The sequence below is a fragment of the Cherax quadricarinatus genome, chromosome 40 (genome assembly GCF_038502225.1).
Source record: "Cherax quadricarinatus isolate ZL_2023a chromosome 40, ASM3850222v1, whole genome shotgun sequence".
Lineage (NCBI taxonomy): Eukaryota > Metazoa > Arthropoda > Malacostraca > Decapoda > Parastacidae > Cherax > Cherax quadricarinatus.
In genome coordinates, this window is record NC_091331.1 from 546,202 (window position 1) to 567,637 (window position 21,436).

At 41.7% G+C, this 21,436-nt stretch overlaps 1 protein-coding gene across 2 annotated transcripts in view; it reads left to right on the forward strand.

Annotated features, from left to right (window-relative positions):
- The window catches only part of LOC128687342 (uncharacterized), a 151,403-nt gene that overhangs the window by 117,363 nt on the left and 12,604 nt on the right, over positions 1-21,436 (forward strand). For both annotated transcript variants that reach the window (XM_053774743.2, XM_053774742.2), the window contains exon 2: positions 20,346-20,803. In XM_053774743.2, the coding sequence (XP_053630718.1) occupies positions 20,762-20,803 (42 nt within the window). In that variant the 5' untranslated portion in view covers positions 20,346-20,761. The remainder of the gene's footprint in view (positions 1-20,345; positions 20,804-21,436) is intronic.

The following is a 21,436-nucleotide window of genomic DNA, read 5'->3' on the forward strand; positions in this document are numbered from 1 at the left end:
CTGAGGTGAATATAACACCAATCATATCGCCAGAAATCCAAATAAACCATATATAACGTCAACGGCATATGCAGGATGAGCAATCTTCGAAATAGCAGTCAGGTACTTAAATAAAGAAATCTTTAGAACCTTAAATACGAGATATGCTAAGCCATTTATTGAGTATGCTGCTCATCATGGAGCCCAAGTCTGGTCAAGCACGCGAACAAATTCGAAAAGGTCTAAAGGTTTGCAACCAGGCTAGTACCAGAACTGAGAGGAGAGATTAAAGGAACTGAACCTGACGACACTGGCGGAGAGAAAGACAAAAGAGGAGTTGATTACGACATACAAAATGATAAGTGGAAGTAACAGAGCAGATAGTTACTGAGTGTTAGACTTAAGAGGACAGGATCAAGTTAACGCGGGTGGAAGCTGAAGACTAACCTACGTCTTTAGTCTCAGGGTGGTTGAAAGTGGAATGACTTGACTTAGACAAAGTGGTGAGTGAGCCAGATTGAAAACACAGCTTCAAGAATATATATATATATATATATATATATATATATATATATATATATATAATATAATATAATATAATATATATATATATATATATATATATATATATATATATATATATATATATAGGGGCCAGGGGGCAGAATCTCGACCCTCGTAAACACATCTCGGTGAATACAATTAGGTTACCTGGATTACCTGGGGGTTATTCCGGGGATCAACACCCCAGCGGTGGATCAGGACCTGATCAACCAGGCTGTTACTACTGGCCGCACGCAGTCCAACGTACGAACCACAGCCCGGCTGATCCGCCACTGACTTTAGGTATCTGTCCAGCTCTCTCTTGAAGGCAGCCAGGGGTTTATTGGTAATTTCCCTTATGCTTGGTGGGAGGCTGTTGAACAGTCTTGGGCCCCGGACACTATTAGTGTACCAATGGCGCCCCTACTTTTAATTGGGGGTAATTTGCATCGCCTGCCCAGTCTTTTACTTTCGTAGGGAGTGATTTCTGTGTGCAGATTCGGGACCATTCCTTCCAGGATTTTCCAAGTGTAGATTATGATATATCTTTCTCCTGCGTTCCAACGAGTACAAATCAAGTGCTTACAAGCGTTCCCAGTAGTTAAGGTGCTTGACAGGACTTATACGTGCAGTAAAGGTTCTCTGTACACTCTCTAGATCTGCAATTTCATCTGCTTTGAACGGAGATGTTAATGTACAGCAGTATCCCAGCCTAGTGAGAACAAGTGATTTGAAAAGGTTCATCATTGGCTTGGCATCCTTCGTTTTGAACGTTCTCATTATCCATCCTATCATTTTATTTGCACTTGTGATCGTGGCACTGTTGTGATCCTTGAAAGTGAGATCCTCAGACATTACTACTCCCAGGTCCCTTTTATTATTTTTCCGCTCTATTGTATGGCCAGAGTTTGTAGTATACTCTGTTCTAGTTATTATCCCCTCCAGTTTTCCATAACGGAGTATTTGGAATTTGTCCTCATTGAACATCATATTGTTTTCCGTTGCCCACTGAAAAACATTGTTTATATCTTCTTGGAGGTTAACCGTGTCCTCAATAGATGACAGCCTCGTGCAGATCCTAGTATCGTCTGCAGAGGATGATACGGTGCTGTGGGTTACATCTCTGTCTATGTCTGATATGAGGATGAGGAACAGGATGGGGGCGAATACTGTGCCTTGTGGAACAGAGCTCTTCACTATGGTAATCCTGCACACACACACACACACACACACACACACACACACACACACACACACACACACACACACACACACACACACACACACACAGGTCCTGTGCTGGTGCCATGTGTGTACAGAAGTGAGTTCACCTCTATATATAGCAGTGTACAACCTCCCACAGTCTGCAGACAAAAAGAAGTTTGTCTGCAGGTGGTCTAAATGCAGGTAAATCTGAAATTAGATTTAGGTGTGATTGTGGAGAGGAGGGTGAACAGGTGAAACCATCTGCTTAGCATGAGGTGGTGAAGGTACCAGGTGATGAAGAAACCAAATGGTGGAGACACCAGGTGATGAAGACACCGGGTGGCGAAGAAAGCAGGTGGTGAGGAAACCAGGTGGTATGGATGCCAGGTGGTAAAGAAAACAAGTGGTGAGGAAACCAGTTGGTGGAGAAGCCATGTGGTGCAGAAACAAAGTGGCGAATACACCAGGTGGTGATAGAGGGAGGCAGGGGAGAGAACTGGTGATAAAAGTGGCACAGGTGGTTAGAGATATACGCCGTGTGGAGGTAGAGGAGGAGTTGGGGAGGGGTAGAGATGGGGAGAGGGAACGGGTGAGAACGAGAGATGGGTGTATGAACCCCCACACCTAATACCAGTAAAAGTAACAGCAGCAACAACAATAGTTAGAGCAGCACCGGTAGTAACAGCATCAGTGGGGCTCCCACGATGTGTCACTATCAAAAAATCTGCGAGTATACATTATCAGACAAATCCTTAATCACGTCTTCCCTGAGAAATTTCACATTAGGATTACCGTAGACTTGTGTGACTTACAGTTCAGTTAACTGGAGTCATTTAGAGCGAGCAAGAGCTCGCCACAGCCATGCTGATGCGAAATTCGTCTGTAAACAGCCTTCATCTGTGATCACATCAGGGCCCATGATAACCTTCTTAGTTTGTGTGTATAGAAATTCACTTTGTTAGATGATTTTTATGAGGCCTGTATGGTGCAGTGGTTAACGCACTGTCCTACTAATTTTAGGACTGGCTTGCCATGGGTTTGAACCTCACTCCATTTAGTGAGCACTTACTAGGAGTCTTTCCACACATGTGAGGCTCGTGGAACTAAGTGGAAGAATCCTTTCCTCCCTGCATACAGCATCCTACTGGCAACTGAAGGAGATAGAGGTGCGGAGAAACGTTTTACTGTGGCAGCGTTTCGCTTTGTTTAAATAAAATTCTTCATAGAGACAAAAGGTGCCACAATTAAAGCTGGTTCTGCAGTGTGTGTTTCCTTCCACTCCACCCTCGCTATCTCTCACAGACAATGAGTTAATGATTGCCAATGACCAATGAAGAGTTATTTTGAGGAGCCTGTGGGATGCTCACTCCCAGCATCCGCGACTAGATGAGTTACCTGTGAAGATTCGACTGATGTGATTCCTGCCATTATACACCTTCCGTGTGAACGTTTAAGATCAAACTTTTTCTTTAAGAAGAGACAGAAGGTAAAAACCTCAAAACACTCATTGAAGCGATTATTTCGGGTAGTTTTAAAGATGACTTAGACAAGTACAAGAGAGAATGGATGGATGAAGCTCCACCAGCCCGCCTTACTGTGATCCAGTTGATCTGCTGGACGGCTCCTGTGTTTCGTATCTTATGGAAAGGGAGAAACCCACTTGCCGACATTATATAATATATATATATATATATATATATATATATATATATATATATATATATATATATATATATATATATATATATTATATATATATATATATATATATATATATATATATATATATATATATATATATATATATATATATATATATATATATATATATATATATATATATATATATATATATATATATATATATAGGCGTATCCAAAGAGGTGAGGGTCATCTTATGAATCAGTATATTGACATTAAGAGGGACATTAAAGAGGGGATAAGAAAAGCTAAAAGGGACTATGAAATTAAAGTTGCTAGGGATTCTAAAACTAACCCAAAAAGTTTTTTCCAGGTCTATAGAACAAAAGTTAGAGATAAGATAGGTCCCCTTAAAAATACCTATGGGCACCTTACTGACAAAGATAATGAAATGTGCTCGATTTTTAATAATTATTTTCTCTCAGTTTTTACACAGGAAGACACTAACAATATTCCAGTAATTAATTTTTATAGTGGGCTAGAAGAAGATAAATTATGTAACATCACAGTCACTAGTGAAATGGTTGTGAAGCAGATAGACAGACTGAAGCAAAATAAGTCGCCGGGTCCTGATGAGGTTTTTTCAAGGGTTCTTAAGGAATGCAAAATGGAACTCTGTGAACCATTAACTAATATTTTTATTTTATCTCTTCAAACAGGTGTAGTGTCTGATATGTGGAAGATGGCTAATGTAATTCCTATTTTTAAAACAGGGGACAAGTCGTTACCGTCAAATTACCGCCCAATAAGCCTGACCTCAATTGTAGGCAAATTACTAGAGTCAATTATAGCTGAGATTATAAGAAGCCATCTCGATAAGCATAGCTTGATTAATGATACTCAGCATGGATTCACAAGAGGCCGGTCTTGTCTAACTAATTTATTAACTTTCTTCAGTAAAGCTTTTGAGGCTGTTGACCACGATAAAGAATTTGATATTATTTACTTAGATTTTAGTAAGGCTTTTGATAGAGTTCCGCACCATAGACTGTTAAAGAAAGTGGCAGCTCATGGCATTGGGGGAAAAGTGCTCTCGTGGATCGAGTCATGGCTCACTGACAGGAAGAACATCAAAATGGTATACAATACCGACAGGTTGTTAGGTAAGACACATATGCAACAGTTAGACAACTTTATTCCGAAACGTTTCGCCTACACAGTAGGCTTCTTCAGTCGAATACAGAAAGTAGGCAGGAACAGTAGAGATGTGAAGACGATGTAATCAGTCCATCACCCTTGTAGTCGTAGAATTTGAGGTTGTCAGTCCCTCGGCCTGGAGAAGTTGATCTTCAGATAGTTCCTGACTATGGAACTGAACTTCTCCAGGCCGAGGGACTGACAACCTCAAATTCTACGACTTTAAGGGTGATGGACTGATTACATCGTCTTCACATCTCTACTGTTCCTGCCTACTTTCTGTATTCGACTGAAGAAGCCTACTGTGTAGGCGAAACGTTTCGGAATAAAGTTGTCTAACTGTTGCATATGTGTCTTACCTCACTGACAGGAAGCAGAGAGTGTCCATAAATGGGGTTAAATCCGAGTGGGGATCTGTAACAAGTGGCGTTCCACAGGGATCAGTCTTGGGCCCGTTGTTGTTTATAATATATATCAATGATCTTGATGAGGGAATTACTAGTGATATGAGCAAATTCGCCGATGACACAAAGATAGGTAGGATAATTGATTCAAACGTAGATGTTATGGAACTTCAGGAGGATTTAAACAAACTCTGTTCTTGGTCAGAAAAGTGGCAGATGCAGTTCAATGTAGATAAATGCAAGGTTCTGAAGCTTGGGAGTGCCCATAACCCTAGTACTTATAAGTTAAATGATGTAGAACTTAGCCATACAGATTGCGAAAAGGACTTTGGGGTTATGGTGAGCAGCAACCTTAAACCAAGACAGCAATGCCTAAGCGTACGTAATAAGGCAAATAGATTACTGGGATTTATATCAAGAAGTGTAAGCAACAGAAGTCCAGAGGTCATACTGCAGCTTTATACATCATTAGTAAGGCCTCACCTAGATTATGCAGCTCAGTTCTGGTCTCCATATTACAGAATGGACATAAATTCGTTAGAAAACATTCAGCGTAGGATGACTAAATTAATACATAACATTAGAAATCTTCCTTATGAAGAAAGATTGAAGACTCTTAAGTTACATTCACTTGTTAGACGAAGAATGAGGGGAGACCTGATCGAAGTGTATAAGTGGAAGATAGGTATTAATAAAGGGGATATTAATAAGGTCTTGAGGATGTCTCTCCAAGAGAGAACCCGCAGTAATGGATTTAAATTAGATAAGTTTAGATTCAGAAAGGACATAGGAAAGTATTGGTTTGGAAATAGGGTAGTAGATGAGTGGAACAGTCTACCTAGTTGGGTTATTGAGGCTGGGACTTTGGGTAGTTTCAAATTTAGGTTGGATAAGTACATGAGTGGGAGGGGTTGGATTTGAGTGGGACTTTCACATCAGAGCTTATTTCTTGGGTGGCATTGAAAATTGGGTTGGGCAAATGTTTTGTTAGTGGGGTGAATTGTAAAGGACCTGCCTAGTATGGGCCAACAGGCCTCCTGCAGTGTTCCTCCTTTCTTATGTTCTTATGTTCTTATATATATATATATATATTGAAGGACCTATGTAGTTTGGCAAGCGGACCTTCTGCAGTGTTCTCTTTCTTATGAGTCGCGCGTCAGACCCTTTATATGCCTTCCTTTGATGCATTACCTTTATTGTTCCTTGATAATGTGAGTAGTCACGAAAGCCCTTGGAATTTCTCTATTCTTTCACAGTGGTTGTTTTGTATATATATATATATATATATATATATATATATATATATATATATATATATATATATATATATATATATATATATATATATATATATATATATATATATTATATATATATATATATTATATATATTATATATATATATATTATATATATATATTATATTATATATATTTATATATATTTATATATTTTTATATTTATATATATATCTATGGAATATATATATATATATATATATATATATATATATATATATATATATATATATATATATATATATATATATATATATATATATATATATATATATATATATATATATATATATAGTTTGCATATCTCAACCTGATAAGACGATTTATGGTGGTAAAACAAGTCTTATGGTCTTAATATGAGTTTTATTGAGTTAACACGAGCCAACATATACTTAGCCTCATTTTTATACATCCAGTTTTAACCTACTGAGCATACTGTATCATGGCTGGAACAATTCTCAACTATTCCACAAAAGCACAATACCTTGGTTCGAACAATTTACATCTATTCCACAAATATATAACACAGTATCAGGAAGGAAAAAAAACTGGCAAGAAATGACAGAAATAATAAATCACGTCGGATCACTACTGGAGTGGATGAAGTCACTGGCTCCCACTCCAGAACAACAGATATTAGTACCAAATATAGGCCTTTCCCCAACATACCATACTACAATATTTGTATTTCCAGATATACAGGGTCTAAAGCCATCAACAAACAACAAAATGTCTTTCAGCAGTGGACTGCATGTATTTCAGATGCGACAGAAAGAACAGGCAATAAGGGAGGGCTGGCCTGTATGTCACTGAGTCACTCATATCCTCGGAACTATTAAACACCACATTGATGTAGTTGAAGTTTTCGCAGTAAAGATCGAAAACCAAAACTTTGTCATTGTGGTTGTATAAAGGCCGCCAGATGCAACTTCCCAACAGTTCAAGGAACAGCTTTTGAAAATTAACTACTCTCTGGAAACTCTCTCAACCCCAGCCCCAAATATCTTGGTGCTGGGTGATTTCAACTTAAGACACCTAAAATGGAGAAATATGGCAAATAATGTGTTAGCAGAGATAACTCCAGGAGGCAGCTCAAATGAAAAGTCACACACACACACACACACGAGCTATAAATCTCTGCAATAAATTTAACTTAAGCCAGCAAACAGTGGAGCCAACAAGATTGGAAAATACACTTGACCTTATCTTCAAAAATAATGATGATCTGGTACGACATATAACAGTATCAAAGACAATACACTCAGATAACAACATAATAGAAGTACAGACATGTATGCGCAGGGCTTCTGACCAGCAAAATGAGATCAGTTATGAAGATGTTTTCACCAAAATTCGACTTCAATAACTGAAGCATACAGTGGGATCAGATCAACCATGTCCTAAATGAAACGAGCTGAGAAGATATCCTAAACAACATGGATCCGAACCTTTGTCTAGAAAAAACTAACTCTGTGACACTTTAGATATTCTCAAGGCACATTCCACATAGAAAAAAAGAAGTGAAGATGTAAACCAGAGAGAGAGGCTCTACAGACAAAGGCAAAGAATCACAGAACTGCTGAAAGGGGCAAGTATATATGAAACACGGAAGGAGGCACTGGCCAGAGAAATAGAAAATATCGAACTTAACCTTAGGGAATCATACAGGATCCAGGAAACACAGGACGAACTTAAAACCATAAATAAAACTGAAAGAAATATATTTTCTAATGCCTATTTTAGGACAAATCCACATCCAGTATTATACCCCTGCTTCGACGAGATGGGATTTACACAGTTGACAGCAAAGAAATGAATAAGATACTGAAATCCCAATATGACAGCGTTTAGTGAGCTGTTAATCAGACTAAGGGTCAAATGACATGCTCATGCACTCTGTCCCAGGTCCAGACTCTTGGAACTCCGTGTTCATCAAGAACTGCACTTACCTATTCTATGGAGAAAGAGCACGGACGCGGATCCTCCCACAGTCTCTTAAAACAACAAATATAGCCCCACTCTACAAGGGTGGCCGTAATGCAAATGCACTAACGTCCCACATCATAAAAATCTTCGAAAGGGTTCTAAGAGGCAAAATCGCCAATCATTTGAATACCCATCATTTGCACAACCCAGGGCAGTAGGGGTTTAGAGCAGGTCGCTCCTGCCCCTCACAGCTACTGAATCACTGACATGGTCTTGGATGCATTGGAAAACAATCAAAACGCAGATGTAATATACACAGAATTTGCGAAAGCCTTCAACAAGTGCGATCATGGCGTAATAGCACACAAAATGCGTGATAAAGGAATGACAGGTGAAGTAGGTAGATGGATCTATAACTTCCTAATAAATAGAACACAAAGAGTAATAGTAAACAGAGTAAAGTGAAATGCTGTTCTACGAGGTACAGTACTCGTCCCCATCCTTTTCCTCATCCTCATAAACCATACCACGGGCGGGGATAGAACCCGTTAGCCATTGGGCCAGCTAGCTGGCCCAGTGGCTAACGCGACGGTCTGGAGTTTTGAGACTCTGATCGCGGCTTCTATCCCCACCCGTGGTATGGTTTGTTTGTAATCATGTCATTACAATTTCGTGAGTCATAAAGTCAGACTCATCCTCGTATTTGACAGAGACAAACATGTAAGCTACAGCACCATGTCTTCCTTTGCTGACGATACCAGAATTTGTATGACAGTGTCATCCATCGAGGACACTGCAAATCTCCAAGCAGACATAAACCAAGTCTTTAAATGGCCGTCAGAAAACTACATGAAGTTCAGTGAAGACAAATTTCAGTTACTCCGCTATGGAAAATTTGAGGAAATAAAAACTGTATCGGAGTATAAAACAAATTCCAGTCATACAATAGAGGGATCTGAGAGTGGCAATGTCAGAGAATCTCGCCTTCAAAGATCACAATAATGTATCTACCACATCTGCTAGGAAAATGATAGAATGGATAATGAGAACATTCAAAACTAGGGATGCCAAGCCAGTGATGATTCTCTTCAAATCGCTTGTTCTCTCTAGGCTGGAATATTGCTGTATACTAACGCCCCCTTTACTGCACTTATAAGTACCAAAAAGTATCTAAATTACTGGGAACGGTTGAAGGTCCTCGACCTGTACTCCTGTACATTTGAAAAATCCTAGAGGGACTAGTCCCAAATATATATACCTAAATCACTCCTTACGAGAGCAAAAGACTCGGCAGGCGGTGCAATATCCCCCCAATAAAAAGCAGGAGCGCCATGAGTACGCTAAAAGACAACACAATAAGTGTCAGAGGCCCAAGACTGTTCAACTGCCTTCCAGCATACATAAGGGGGGATTACCAATAGACCCCTGGCTGTTTTCAAGAGGGGGCTGAATAGACACCTAAAGTCAGTACCTGGCCAGCCAGGCTGTGGTTCATACGTTGATCTGTGTGCGGCCAGCAGTAACAGCTTTGTTGATCAGGCCCTGATCCACCGTGAGACCTGGTCATGGACCAGGCAGCGGGGCGTTGACCCTTGGAATGCCCTCCAGGTATACCATGACTGGAACATTTCACAACTATTCCACAAAAATATAACACCGTGGTTATAACAATTCATAACTATTCCGCAAAAATATAACACCGTGGGTAGAATAAATCACAACAATCGCACACATCAGCGGGGCCTTCAAACAAAAGTCTCGGCCCGTTCTGAATCATTACCTGATCAACACATCGCCTTGAAGACAACGCATTACAACTCGAATAGCTGCTTAACTCCTACGGATTTAGCAATTCCCTGTGAATATAACAGCCCAAACAGCTGTGACACGCTATTGTCAAGACCAAATCCATTCTCTGTTATTGCATCAGTCAGCTATCACAACCTTTACAAGTGACTATGATCTACGTGCAGGGAATGCTACGAATTTGTCTCACAGCTGTCAAGCAAGAAGTGGTACGCTGAATTTGACCTACGGGTATCGATTATTATCGACATGTCTTCACACCGTATGTGAGGGACGTGTTGGTTTTAACGTTGTAAGCTTCGCCAAACATCATCTGATATATATATATATTTCAGTCAGTGTGTGAAACTATGACTCGCTTGAAATTCCCATTTTTTTTTTCACGTAAGCTCTTAGAAAATCAGTAATTACTTGAAATTAATCAGATCACAAATATCGTATGTACCCGAAATCGTGGTATTACGATTTCGTTTGTCATAACATATTTTTTTTTAATATGAGCTCTCCTGTTTTACATATTCTTGCTGTAAAGAATATGTACTTCATAGTACTCTGCTCTAACAACAAAAAAATGTATATTTATAAATTGCCCAAAATAAGATGGTAAGATTCATCCTGAACCTGTTTCCAGGAGGACGTGGGAGCCAGCATGAACTTCAACCGGAAATGCTTAATGTGGCAGATGAATAGTTAAATTACACATTACATGACTAATTAATACTATAGGTTAGTTTATTTGACATAGCAACAGCACCCGAGAAGATTATGAGGGAGACACCACACAACTCATCTTCCTAAAGCAAAGAATGATTTCAGTTTTTTACGATTTTAAGCAAATTTAAACAAATTTCTCGACGTGCGTTATTTAGATTAGGTCAGGTCAATTTAGATTAAGTTCGATTACGCCTATTTACTAGGGATTTCACGTAATTCCTGCTTTTCCCTTGAAGCCTTTTTATCCACTTTTCCGAGGCTATGGGTCCCACAATTTTCGTTAGAGGTAGACTCCCCACCTCCATGTTAGAGAGAGAGAGAGAGTAGGTGGTATGAAGAGATACGACAATGGCATGTGTGGGTAGGAAATGTGAAGATGGTGTGTGTACTCACCTATTTGTGGTTACAGGGGTCGATTCATAGCTCCTGGCCCCGCCTCTTCACTGATTGCTACTGGGTCCTCTCCCTGCTCCATGAGCTTTATCAAACCTCGCCTTAAAACTATGTATGGTTCCCGCCTCCACTACGTCACTTTCTAGGCTATTCCACGGCCTGACTACTCTATGACTGAAGAAATACTTCCAAACATCCCTTTGATTCATCTGAGTGTGTGTGTGTGTGATAGGTGTGACTAGTGAAGGTGGTAAAGCTCCACTTTTCCTGGTGTGAAGTGAGCACTACTCTCCACCTGGACGAAACACAAGGAAGGCTTCCACCGTGATGTTCACACCACTGATGGTTATCGTCGATACAGACGACCCTGGTGGTTAGGCTTGGCTACCTGGATCCTCCTCTTCCATTCTTTCCATTACCTTCATCCCAGCTATCTCTTCTATCACCTCGATCCATCCATCAGATTACAAGATCCCCTTCAAGATAAACTATCCGAACACTTTCCCAGACCTTAAAGCTTATGCCTCTTTATTCAAGGAATTCTAGCTATCCTCCCATTTCTTGGGCCAACCCTTCGAGTTTAGCTCTTCAAGAATATAACAGTAATAATAATAATAATAATGATAATAATAGCAACAACAACTAATAATTTGCCTTCTTGATAAGCTCCCGCGTGAACCACCATCACCACCTCCACCATTAGGGAGAGTCTATATTTTTACCAATTATCCACCTTATCTTCGAGGAATCAGTCGTTGGGGCGGTGCCCTGAGAGGATCATCAAGGGCCCTGAAGTCAGGCGTTCCTATGACGTGACTGTGAAAGGTGTTGGGAGTTTTTATAGTTTCAAAGTACCAACAGAGAGTTTAAAATATTACTTCTACTGAAGTTGTCGTAATGTGGGAGGGAAATAATAAACATGCACGTACAAACACACACACACACACAAACACACACACACACACACACACACACACACACACACACACACACACACACACAGTGTCAAGGAGAGCTTCATTCTTTCCGCAGCGCGACGTGAAAACTATTTTTTTTTATTTAACCTCAAAAGCATTTTCTACATTTTTGTTTCCCTCGCCAGCCTGCCATCATATCTCATTGTTTCCCTCGCCAGCCTGCCATCATATTGTTTCCCTCGCCAGCCTGCCATCATATTGTTTCCCTCGCCAGCCTGCCATCATATTGTTTCCCTCGCCAGCCTGCCATCATATCTCATTGTTTCCCTCGCCAGCCTGCCATCATATTGTTTCCCTCGCCAGCCTGTCATCATATTGTTTCCCTTGCCAGCCTGCCATCATATCTCATTGTTTCCCTCGCCAGCCTGCCATCATATCTCATTGTTTCCCTCGCCAGCCTGCCATCATATCTCATTGTTTCCCTCGCCAGCCTGCCATCATATCTCATTCTTTCCTTCACCAGCCTGCCATCATATTGTTTCCCTCGCCAGCCTGCCATCATATTGTTTCCCTCGCCAGCCTGTCATCATATTGTTTCCCTCGCCAGCCTGCCATCATATCTTGTCATTCATTCACTTCCATCTTAATTTTACTTCTTAATTCCAATATCTTCACATTCTGCTTCTAGTCCTCTCACCAACACCTGTCTCGCACATACCTATCCCCCCTTAATTGTAACACCCCCACTATCGCTTGTCTCCCACATACCTTCAACACACACCTGCTTTAACACCCGCACCAACACCTGCCTCCCACATAACTTCAACACATATTTATTCTAACACTCTCACCAATACTGTCTACTAACTGCTATATACATGACCGACCGCTGTTTACGTTCCTGTAGAGTGTAGACTGTCCACACGTGCCGGTCGTACATGTGCTGCTGCTGTTATCGGGTTTATGTGCACCTCGGGAAGAGAAGTGAGGAGTGATGTCTATCCTGGGTCCCTCTCTTGGACTTGATTACCGAACTGCCTCTTAATAGATCTGGGAAGGGGAGTCATCGTCCCCGCGGCCCGGTCCCGGACCAACTTTCTTCTTTTCAGGGATAATACTCTTTCGTTAGTCACCATTTTCCAGCTGCAATCTTCATTACTCTGCCCGGGTCACCTGAAGACTCTCTCCCTAAGAGAAAACTTTTTTCAGGTCAGACTTTTTTTTTCAAATCACACTTTTTTTCAGTCAGATTTTTTCAAGTCAGTCTTTATTTCAAATGAGATTTTTCAAGTCACATGCACATTGGAAATAAATGGTATAAAATACCGACACAATGGAAATATAAACACATATGCAGTATAATGTGATCCTTTATTGACTACGTTTCGCCCACACAGTGGGCTTTTTCAAGTCAAACAGAACTGTTTGTGACTTGAAAAAGCCCACTGTGTGGGCGAAACGTAGTCAATAAAGGATCACATTATACTGCATATGTGTTTATATTTCCACATGCACATTGGCAAATTTTAGATAAATCAGTTAAAATATTTTATATAAAGTAATTTTTAGTAAGGTTAGATTGAGTTCCTATGATAGTTTAAGAGCACAAAAAGCGGCATACTGTTTTTTGTGCGATTACTGGTGTATTTTTCCTGCAAGTTTTGTGTATATTTTTTTTTGTGTGTAGGTGCCAATTTGCCAGAATTCTTGAAAATTTGTCCAACAATATTAACTTTTTTTTTATGAGGGAAGACTCTTAAGGTAATCCCTGTTACACCTGGTGGGGTTAAACTCAAGCAGCCAGTTGTTGGATCATTCCTTTAGTCTGTATCACGTCTTCAGTGTACTGTCATCATCCTACCTCTATGTCGCTCTCATCAGCTTTGCATCATCTATAAACAGCCTAGTATCGTCTACAGATAATCAGCCTAGTATTATCTACAGACAATCAGGCTAATATTATTTACAAACAATCAGCCTGGTATCATCTGAAATCAGCCTGGTATCATCTACAATCAGCCTGGTATCATTTACAAACAATCAGCCTGGTATCATCTGAAATCAGCCTGGTATCATCTACAATCAGCCTGGTATCATCTACAATCAGCCTGGTATCATCTACAAACAGTGACACGAAACAGTCTATTACATCTGTTAGGTCAGTTTACATATTAGTCTTATGTGTGTCATTAATAATTGGTAATTACCTGGTTGGAAGGTGTAATGTCGATATGTAGAGAGAGAGAGAGAAAAGAATACAAAACAAGATTTCATTGGGGCAACAATCATAAGAACGAAGGAACACTGCAGAAGGCCTACTGGCCCATGTGAGGCAGGTCCAAGTCTCCTACCGGCTTAAGCCAATGCACCCAACCTAGTCAGGTCAGGTCACACTGACTTAATTAAGGGAGGAACACGGCAACCGACCTGGTAGCACAAGCTATCAGGTCCAACTCACACCCACCCACATCCACTCATGTATTTATCCAACCTATTTTTAAAGCTACACAACGTTCTGGCCTCTATAACTGTACTCGGGAGTTTGTTCCACTCATCCACAACTCTATTACCAAACCAGTACTTTCCTATATCCTTCCTGAATCTGAATTTTTCCAACTTAAAACCATTGCTGCGAGTCCTATCTAGGCTAGATATTTTCAGCACACTATTTACATCCCCTTTATTTATTCCTGTCTTCCATTTATACACCTCAATCATATCCCCCCTAATTCTACGTCTTTCTAGAGAGTGCAGATTCAGGGCCCTTAGTCTATCCTCATAGGGAAGGTTTCTGATACATGGGATCAACGTTGTCATCCTCCTCTGTACATTTTCCAGAGAATTTATATCCATTCTGTAATACGGTGACCAAAACTGTGCAGCATAATCTAAATGAGGCCTAACCAAGGATGTATAGAGTTGAAGAACAACCTGAGGACTCCTATTATTTATGCTTCTTGATGTGAAGCCAAGGATTCTATTAGCTTTATTGCGAACACTTATGCACTGTTGTCTTGGTTTCAGATTACTGCTAACCAGAACTCCTAAATCTTTTTCGCAATCCGTAATATTAAGATCTACATTATTTAGTTTATATGTGGCATGGTTGTTGTCCTGTCCAACATTTAGAACTTTGCATTTGTCTATATTAAACTGCATCTGCCACTTCTCCGACCACTGCATCAGTCTATTCAAATCTTCCTGGAGTGCTCGAATGTCCTCGTCAGAATGAATTCGACGGCCTATTTTGGTGTCATCGGCAAACTTGCCGATGTCGCTCTTTATGCCCTCATCTATGTCGTTTATGTAGATTGTGAACAGCAGGGGGCCCAACACCGACCCCTGTGGAACACCGCTCGTGACGCTTCCCCACTTTGATTTCTCCCCATTTATGCAAACTCTCTGCTGCCTATTTGTCAACCATGCCTCTATCCAGGAAAAAATTTCTCCTCCTATTCCATGTGCTTTAATTTTCCTCAATAGTCTCTGATGTGGGACCCTGTCAAAAGCCTTACTGAAGTCCATATACACAATATCATATTCATTACCATGATCTACCTCCTCAAATACCTTAGTGAAAAAAGTTAATAAATTCGTAAGGCAGGAACGCCCCTTTGTAAAACCATGCTGAGATTCGTTGATTAATTTATGCTTTTCAAGGTGGCTACGAACTGCCTCGGCAATTATTGATTCCATAAATTTTCCCACTATGGAGGTTAGGCTTATTGGTCTATAGTTCGAAGCTAAGGACCTGTCACCTGTTTTGAAAATAGGTATCCTTTTCAAGTTTTTTTCTTTTTTCAAAATTCCCCTCACTAAAGGTGGAAACTTCGATCCAGTGAATTCTTCATACTTTCGTCGTTTCCTACATTGTAATTACTTACTTGAGTTTGCGGGGGGACGAGCCGTAGCTACTGTGCCGTTCATCAACTTTACACACACACACACACACGCGCGCGCGCGCGAGTGGTGTGTGTGTGTGTGTGTGTGTGTGTGTGTCTCAATCTGTCCACCGCGTGACCACTGGTCCACCGTCTGACCACTGGTCCACCGTCTGAACACTGGTCCACCGCATGACCACTGGTCCATCGTGTGACCACTGGTCCACCGCGTGACCATTGGTCCACCGTGTGACCCATGGTCCACCGTGTGACCACTGGTCCACCGTGTGATCACTGGTCCACCGTGTGATCACTGGTCCACCATATGACCACTGGTCCACCGTGTGATCACTGGTCCACCGTCTGACTGTGTCATGTAGGGGTGTATTAGTAACGTGAAGGATAATTGGGGAATATGTGAGTAAAAGGGAGTAATTGGGAGGGAGTAGGTAGGAGGGAGACAGAAGTGAGCAGGAAGGAGGCAGGTAGGTAGGTATGACAGGTCAGTGGTGACCACCACGACACTCTCATCTACTCTACACTACTCACTACCATATGACTCGCCCACTCTTCACTCATATATAAACATAATAAAATATAAGCAATAGAAATACAATAACGGGGACAGTGAATATTACTATTCTACTCAAACACAGTTTATTAAGTCCTTGTACAATAATATATTTGGAAACAGGAGAACATTATTGTGGTTTAGATAAATGGGATGGTACATATAAGCAGTGAGACAGGGAATACAATCAACTTGGCGAAAATGAATATAACTTACAAGCCACAGGTCCCAAGACCTATACAGCACGAGTACTGCTCCAAGCAGTCTCCTCCGGAGACTTCAGCAGCCTTCTCCCGAGCCCTGCACCCCAGCAGCAGCTCTGCTTGACTCTCCCTGCTCAGAGCTCTGCACACAGCAGCCGCTCCGCTTGAAGTCTCTCTGCTCAGAGCTCTACACCCAGGCCAGAGCTCCGCACGAATCTCCTCTGCTCAGCTGTTCCTTGGGCTTATATGGTGGTCCAAACACCCTCCACAATGAGGTGTGCACCACATGTACGACCTGACGCCGAGATCTGACGCCAGTGACGCCGAAAAGGCGTGTCTCTGACAGACATTTGCCAAGGCAAGGTGACCATATAATTGGTTAAATTAGGTCTCCCCAGAGACCTCACAAGCCCAGCTGAACTACATCACAACTAAGTGCAGCTAATGTGACATTTTATTGTGGCAACGTTTCGCTCTCCAGGAGCTTTATCAATGGCTTGATAAAGCTCCTGGAGAGCGAAACGTTGCCACAATAAAATGTCACATTAGTTGCACTTGTGTCCTTTTACTTTACATATTGTCGGTAATTCTACCAACTTTATTACATCACAACCGCTGGTCCACCGTCTGACTACTGGTTCACCGTCTGACTACTGGTCCACCGCGTGACCACTGGTTCTCCGCTTGACCACTGATCCACCACGTGTCCACTGGTCCTCCGCGTGACCACTGGTCCACCGCGTGACCACTGGTCCACCGCGTGACTACTGGTCCACCGCGTGACTACTGGTCCACCGTCTGACCACTGGTCCACCTGGGAATTATCTTACCATCTTTAAAATCAAAATAAAATTTCGAGCGCCGCTTTTTTCTTTTAATATATCACATTAATTAATAATATAAATATTATATCACCTTAATAAATATTATATATTGCGAATACACATAATTATTCTCAAAAAAATATTTTAATCAAGCCGTCACGAGAATTATAATATTTTGCACAAAGAATTCGCAATAACGAGCAATTTGAAGGAGGGAGCTACCTTCATGCTGGTGACGGACTCTTGATCCAAGAAACTAGAGCTACTACTCAACTAAAATTATTCTAGTATACATACACACCTACGTCAGTATAGTGTAACACCAATTACCACTCATCACAGTCACCCATCACCACTCATCACCCTCACCGCATTCACCACTCACCCCATCTCCTCTCACCTCTAAATGCCCTCACTGTACTCACCCCTCAACATCATCTCCCTTCACCCCTCACCACCCTCATCAAAATCACCCCTTATCACTCTCCCCTCACACTACACCAACTTAAGTGGTGTTGCTACGTGTCGCTGTGAGACGGTGGCGCAATTTCCTCCGAATTTCCTTCCCATTGGCATACTCAAATTCCCGTAATTTTGTTGAGTTACCGCTGAGTGCTGGACATGCGTCCGTGCGTCCAGGTTCATTGAGAGAGATCACGCACGTCTGAGCGTCGAGAGTCAATGAGAAAGAACACGCATATCTGAGTGTGGGGGCTCACTGAGAAAGAGAGCACGTACAGGATGAGACTAGAAAAATTACTCACTCTTGAGATGAATCTTACATCGAAGAATCGATTGCTCTTGAAACTGATATTTAGCATTAGTTTTATTTCTAATGCGTGATTTGCATTGGAGGGAAGGAGTAAGGTAAGACGCAGTACATGCTACACCGTCATGCACACGAACACGCTGAGGTGTGATCACTTGGCTAGAAAATACACGTCGAAGTGTGTTATTTGTGGCAGTAAAGACCTAGTGACTTTCAAAACTGCCGACCCATCCACCCGGAAGCGCAGTGTTCAGAATCCGTAAGAAAAATATGAAAATTTCTGAAAGTTCGAAGGCCTCAACGAGCAGGTAGGGCCCCAGACAGGTAGGGCCCCAGACAGGTAGGACCCCAGACAGGTAGGACCCCAGACAGGTACATCTCCAGGCAGGTAGGACCCCAGACAGGTAGACCCCCAGACAGGTAGGACCCCAGACAGGTAGACCCCCAGACAGGTAGAACCCCAGATAGGTGAGACCTCAGACAGGTTAGGTTCCCAAACGGATAAAACACCAGGCAGGTAGAGCCCCAAACGAGTAGGACTCCACTGAGGTAGGACCCCAGACAGGTTAGATCCCTAGGCGGGTAGGACACCAGGCAGGTAGGACCCCAGACGGGTACGATCCCAGACAGGTAGGACCCCCAAACAGGTTAGGTCCTCAGACGGATAGGATCCCAGATAGGTAGGACTCCAGACGGCTAGAACACCAAACAAAATATTGATTCCTTCGCCACTGTTCTAACTACTAGTCAAGGATTTCATTTCCACTCCCTACCACATAGGTTACACGAGACCACTGAGACCAACACACCAGTGGTCTCTGGTGCAATGGTCCACTGTAGTGAAAAACAGACCACGAAGCACAGCAAAGATATTTCAGCTACTCTCCCTCCTCTTCCCTCTCCTCGGCGGCTGTTGCTTCAGACTTTTATGGTACAAGCAATATAAAAAGAAGATTAAATGAATGGGCAGTTGCTTGCGAGTAATGGATTCTTAGTGCAAGGCGGAGCTAATGATCAGGAGGGTGGAGGGGCGGTGCTGATGGAGTGTAGTTGTGGTGGGGATAGTGGTTAGGTTGTGGGTGATTGTGGTATGATATAGTGAGGGTGGTGGTTGTGGTAGGGATTGTGAGGGCAGGGATATGGGTAAGGGTGATTGTGGTGGGGATTGTAGCATTAGGTGAGAGTGGTTGTGGTGCGAGGGAGGTAGGATGGTGGTAGGGAAGAGGGATTGTAATATCGGTGGAGATTTATGTGAAGCATCCAATTCCTTGTTCGGATCTTCTGAATCTAGATCAAAGCTTTAGTAATACTTTCCGTTCTAAAGCTCTAAGGGTCTTCATTGGGAGTAGATCTTGTTGCTATGTTTGAATATTATTCGTATATATGTATGGACGGCGTTCGATCAGACGAGCACCATCAGAGATGCGCACTTCCAGCAAGGTGGCTATGACGTTCTCCAGCACAGATTCTGCGATGTTTCTAGACTCAAGGCATTTGGGAAAATGCAGCATAATTATAGCATTTTGGCTTATGAGCTAGCAGTGTATACGGGTACTGCGTGGACTGCCACTGCACACCCTCGGTGAAACTAAAGCTGTCATGGTTTCATCATAATTTCTGCGTGGTGGCTGACGTTCTTACAGCTGCCCGGACGAAGAGGTGTCAGAGAGTTCTCAGCAGCTACTGACATGATTCTTCCACCCTTTTTTTTATTCTAACGCCAAGGGCTGCTCCTCAAAGAAGTTTTAACGACCTTAAGTAAATCGCCAACCAGACAACCGTACACGAGTTATGTTACGTTTTTCAGAGTTGCATTAAAAATTTGATTGACAAACTAAAGTCTTAATCATATAAAGCAGCGAACTTAATCAGATGGGAAAGGCATGGAGACTTTATACCGCATAATTCTGATTCTTGATCTGTTAATGAGTACGCTCTGGGTAACTTTCCAGGTTTTTATTGATGGTTGTTTGGAGCTCTGGGTTGCTGCGTGTCTTTTGGTGTGGGGGTTTATCTGGGAGAACTTTTATCTTCACTCGTAATTAATTTAATCGTTCGCTTATTCATTTACAGAATTACTCCCTCGACTGGATCACCCACACACAAAACGGACCCGAAACCTTTCTGCTGAGCCAGCATTTTCAGGTGAGGAAAACTCATACCCGAAGGTGAAACAAAGAAGACTCGTACCCGAGGGTGCAGCAGGGAAGACTTGTACCCTAGGGTAAAGCAAGAAAGACTCGTACTCGAGGTTGAAGCAAAGGAAACTTGCACCCAAGGGTGAAGCAAGGAAGACTTGTACCCGAGGGTGAAGCAAGAAAGACTTAAACCCGAGGGTGAAGTACGGAAGAAGAATCATTCCTACTGATACAAGGAGGACGTCCTATAGCTGCGGAACCACAAGGAATCCGGGTGCTGCACGAAGACAGCAGCTAGAAATTAGTTGTTTGCCAGCTAGAATAGCGGAGGGCAGGGCGAGGAAGGTAGCCATGAGGTCTTCAATGGCTGTGCCAAGACGTAAGATACCTCAGGTAAGGAAAAAAATAATCTCTCTCTCTCTCTCTCTCTCTCTCTCTCTCTCTCTCTCTCTCTCTCTCTCTCTCTCTCTCTCTCTCTCTCTCTCGTGTCTCTGTTTTAAGGTTTTCCTTCACCCACGTTATTGTTTAATATTTTTCTCAACCAATCATCACCGGTGGTGTGTTAACTGTTGAGCTGAATGGTGATGTCCTTGTGGGGGTATTCTCACCCCCATGATGTTTGTATCTCTTCGTGTATAAACACCGAGATGTACATATTTCTCTGTGCATATACACCAAGGTATACATCTCGCAATGTATACACACACACACACACACATTATATATATATATATATATATATATATATATATATATATATATATATATATATATATATATATATATATATATATATACTACATACACCGAGAGTTTACTTCAATCCCTAATGCACAGATTCTTGACGGTAACGCTCAGATGATAACTATGAAACCTAACAAGCCAACTAACACTGATTGTCTAACGCTTCACAGTTTTTGTTTCTCGATATTTTACCTTATTAAAATAGTTGCAACTTCATTTTCTCATCAGATTTACAATAATAAATATGGTCACTCTAGAGGAAAATACGGAGGTGTCGCTTTT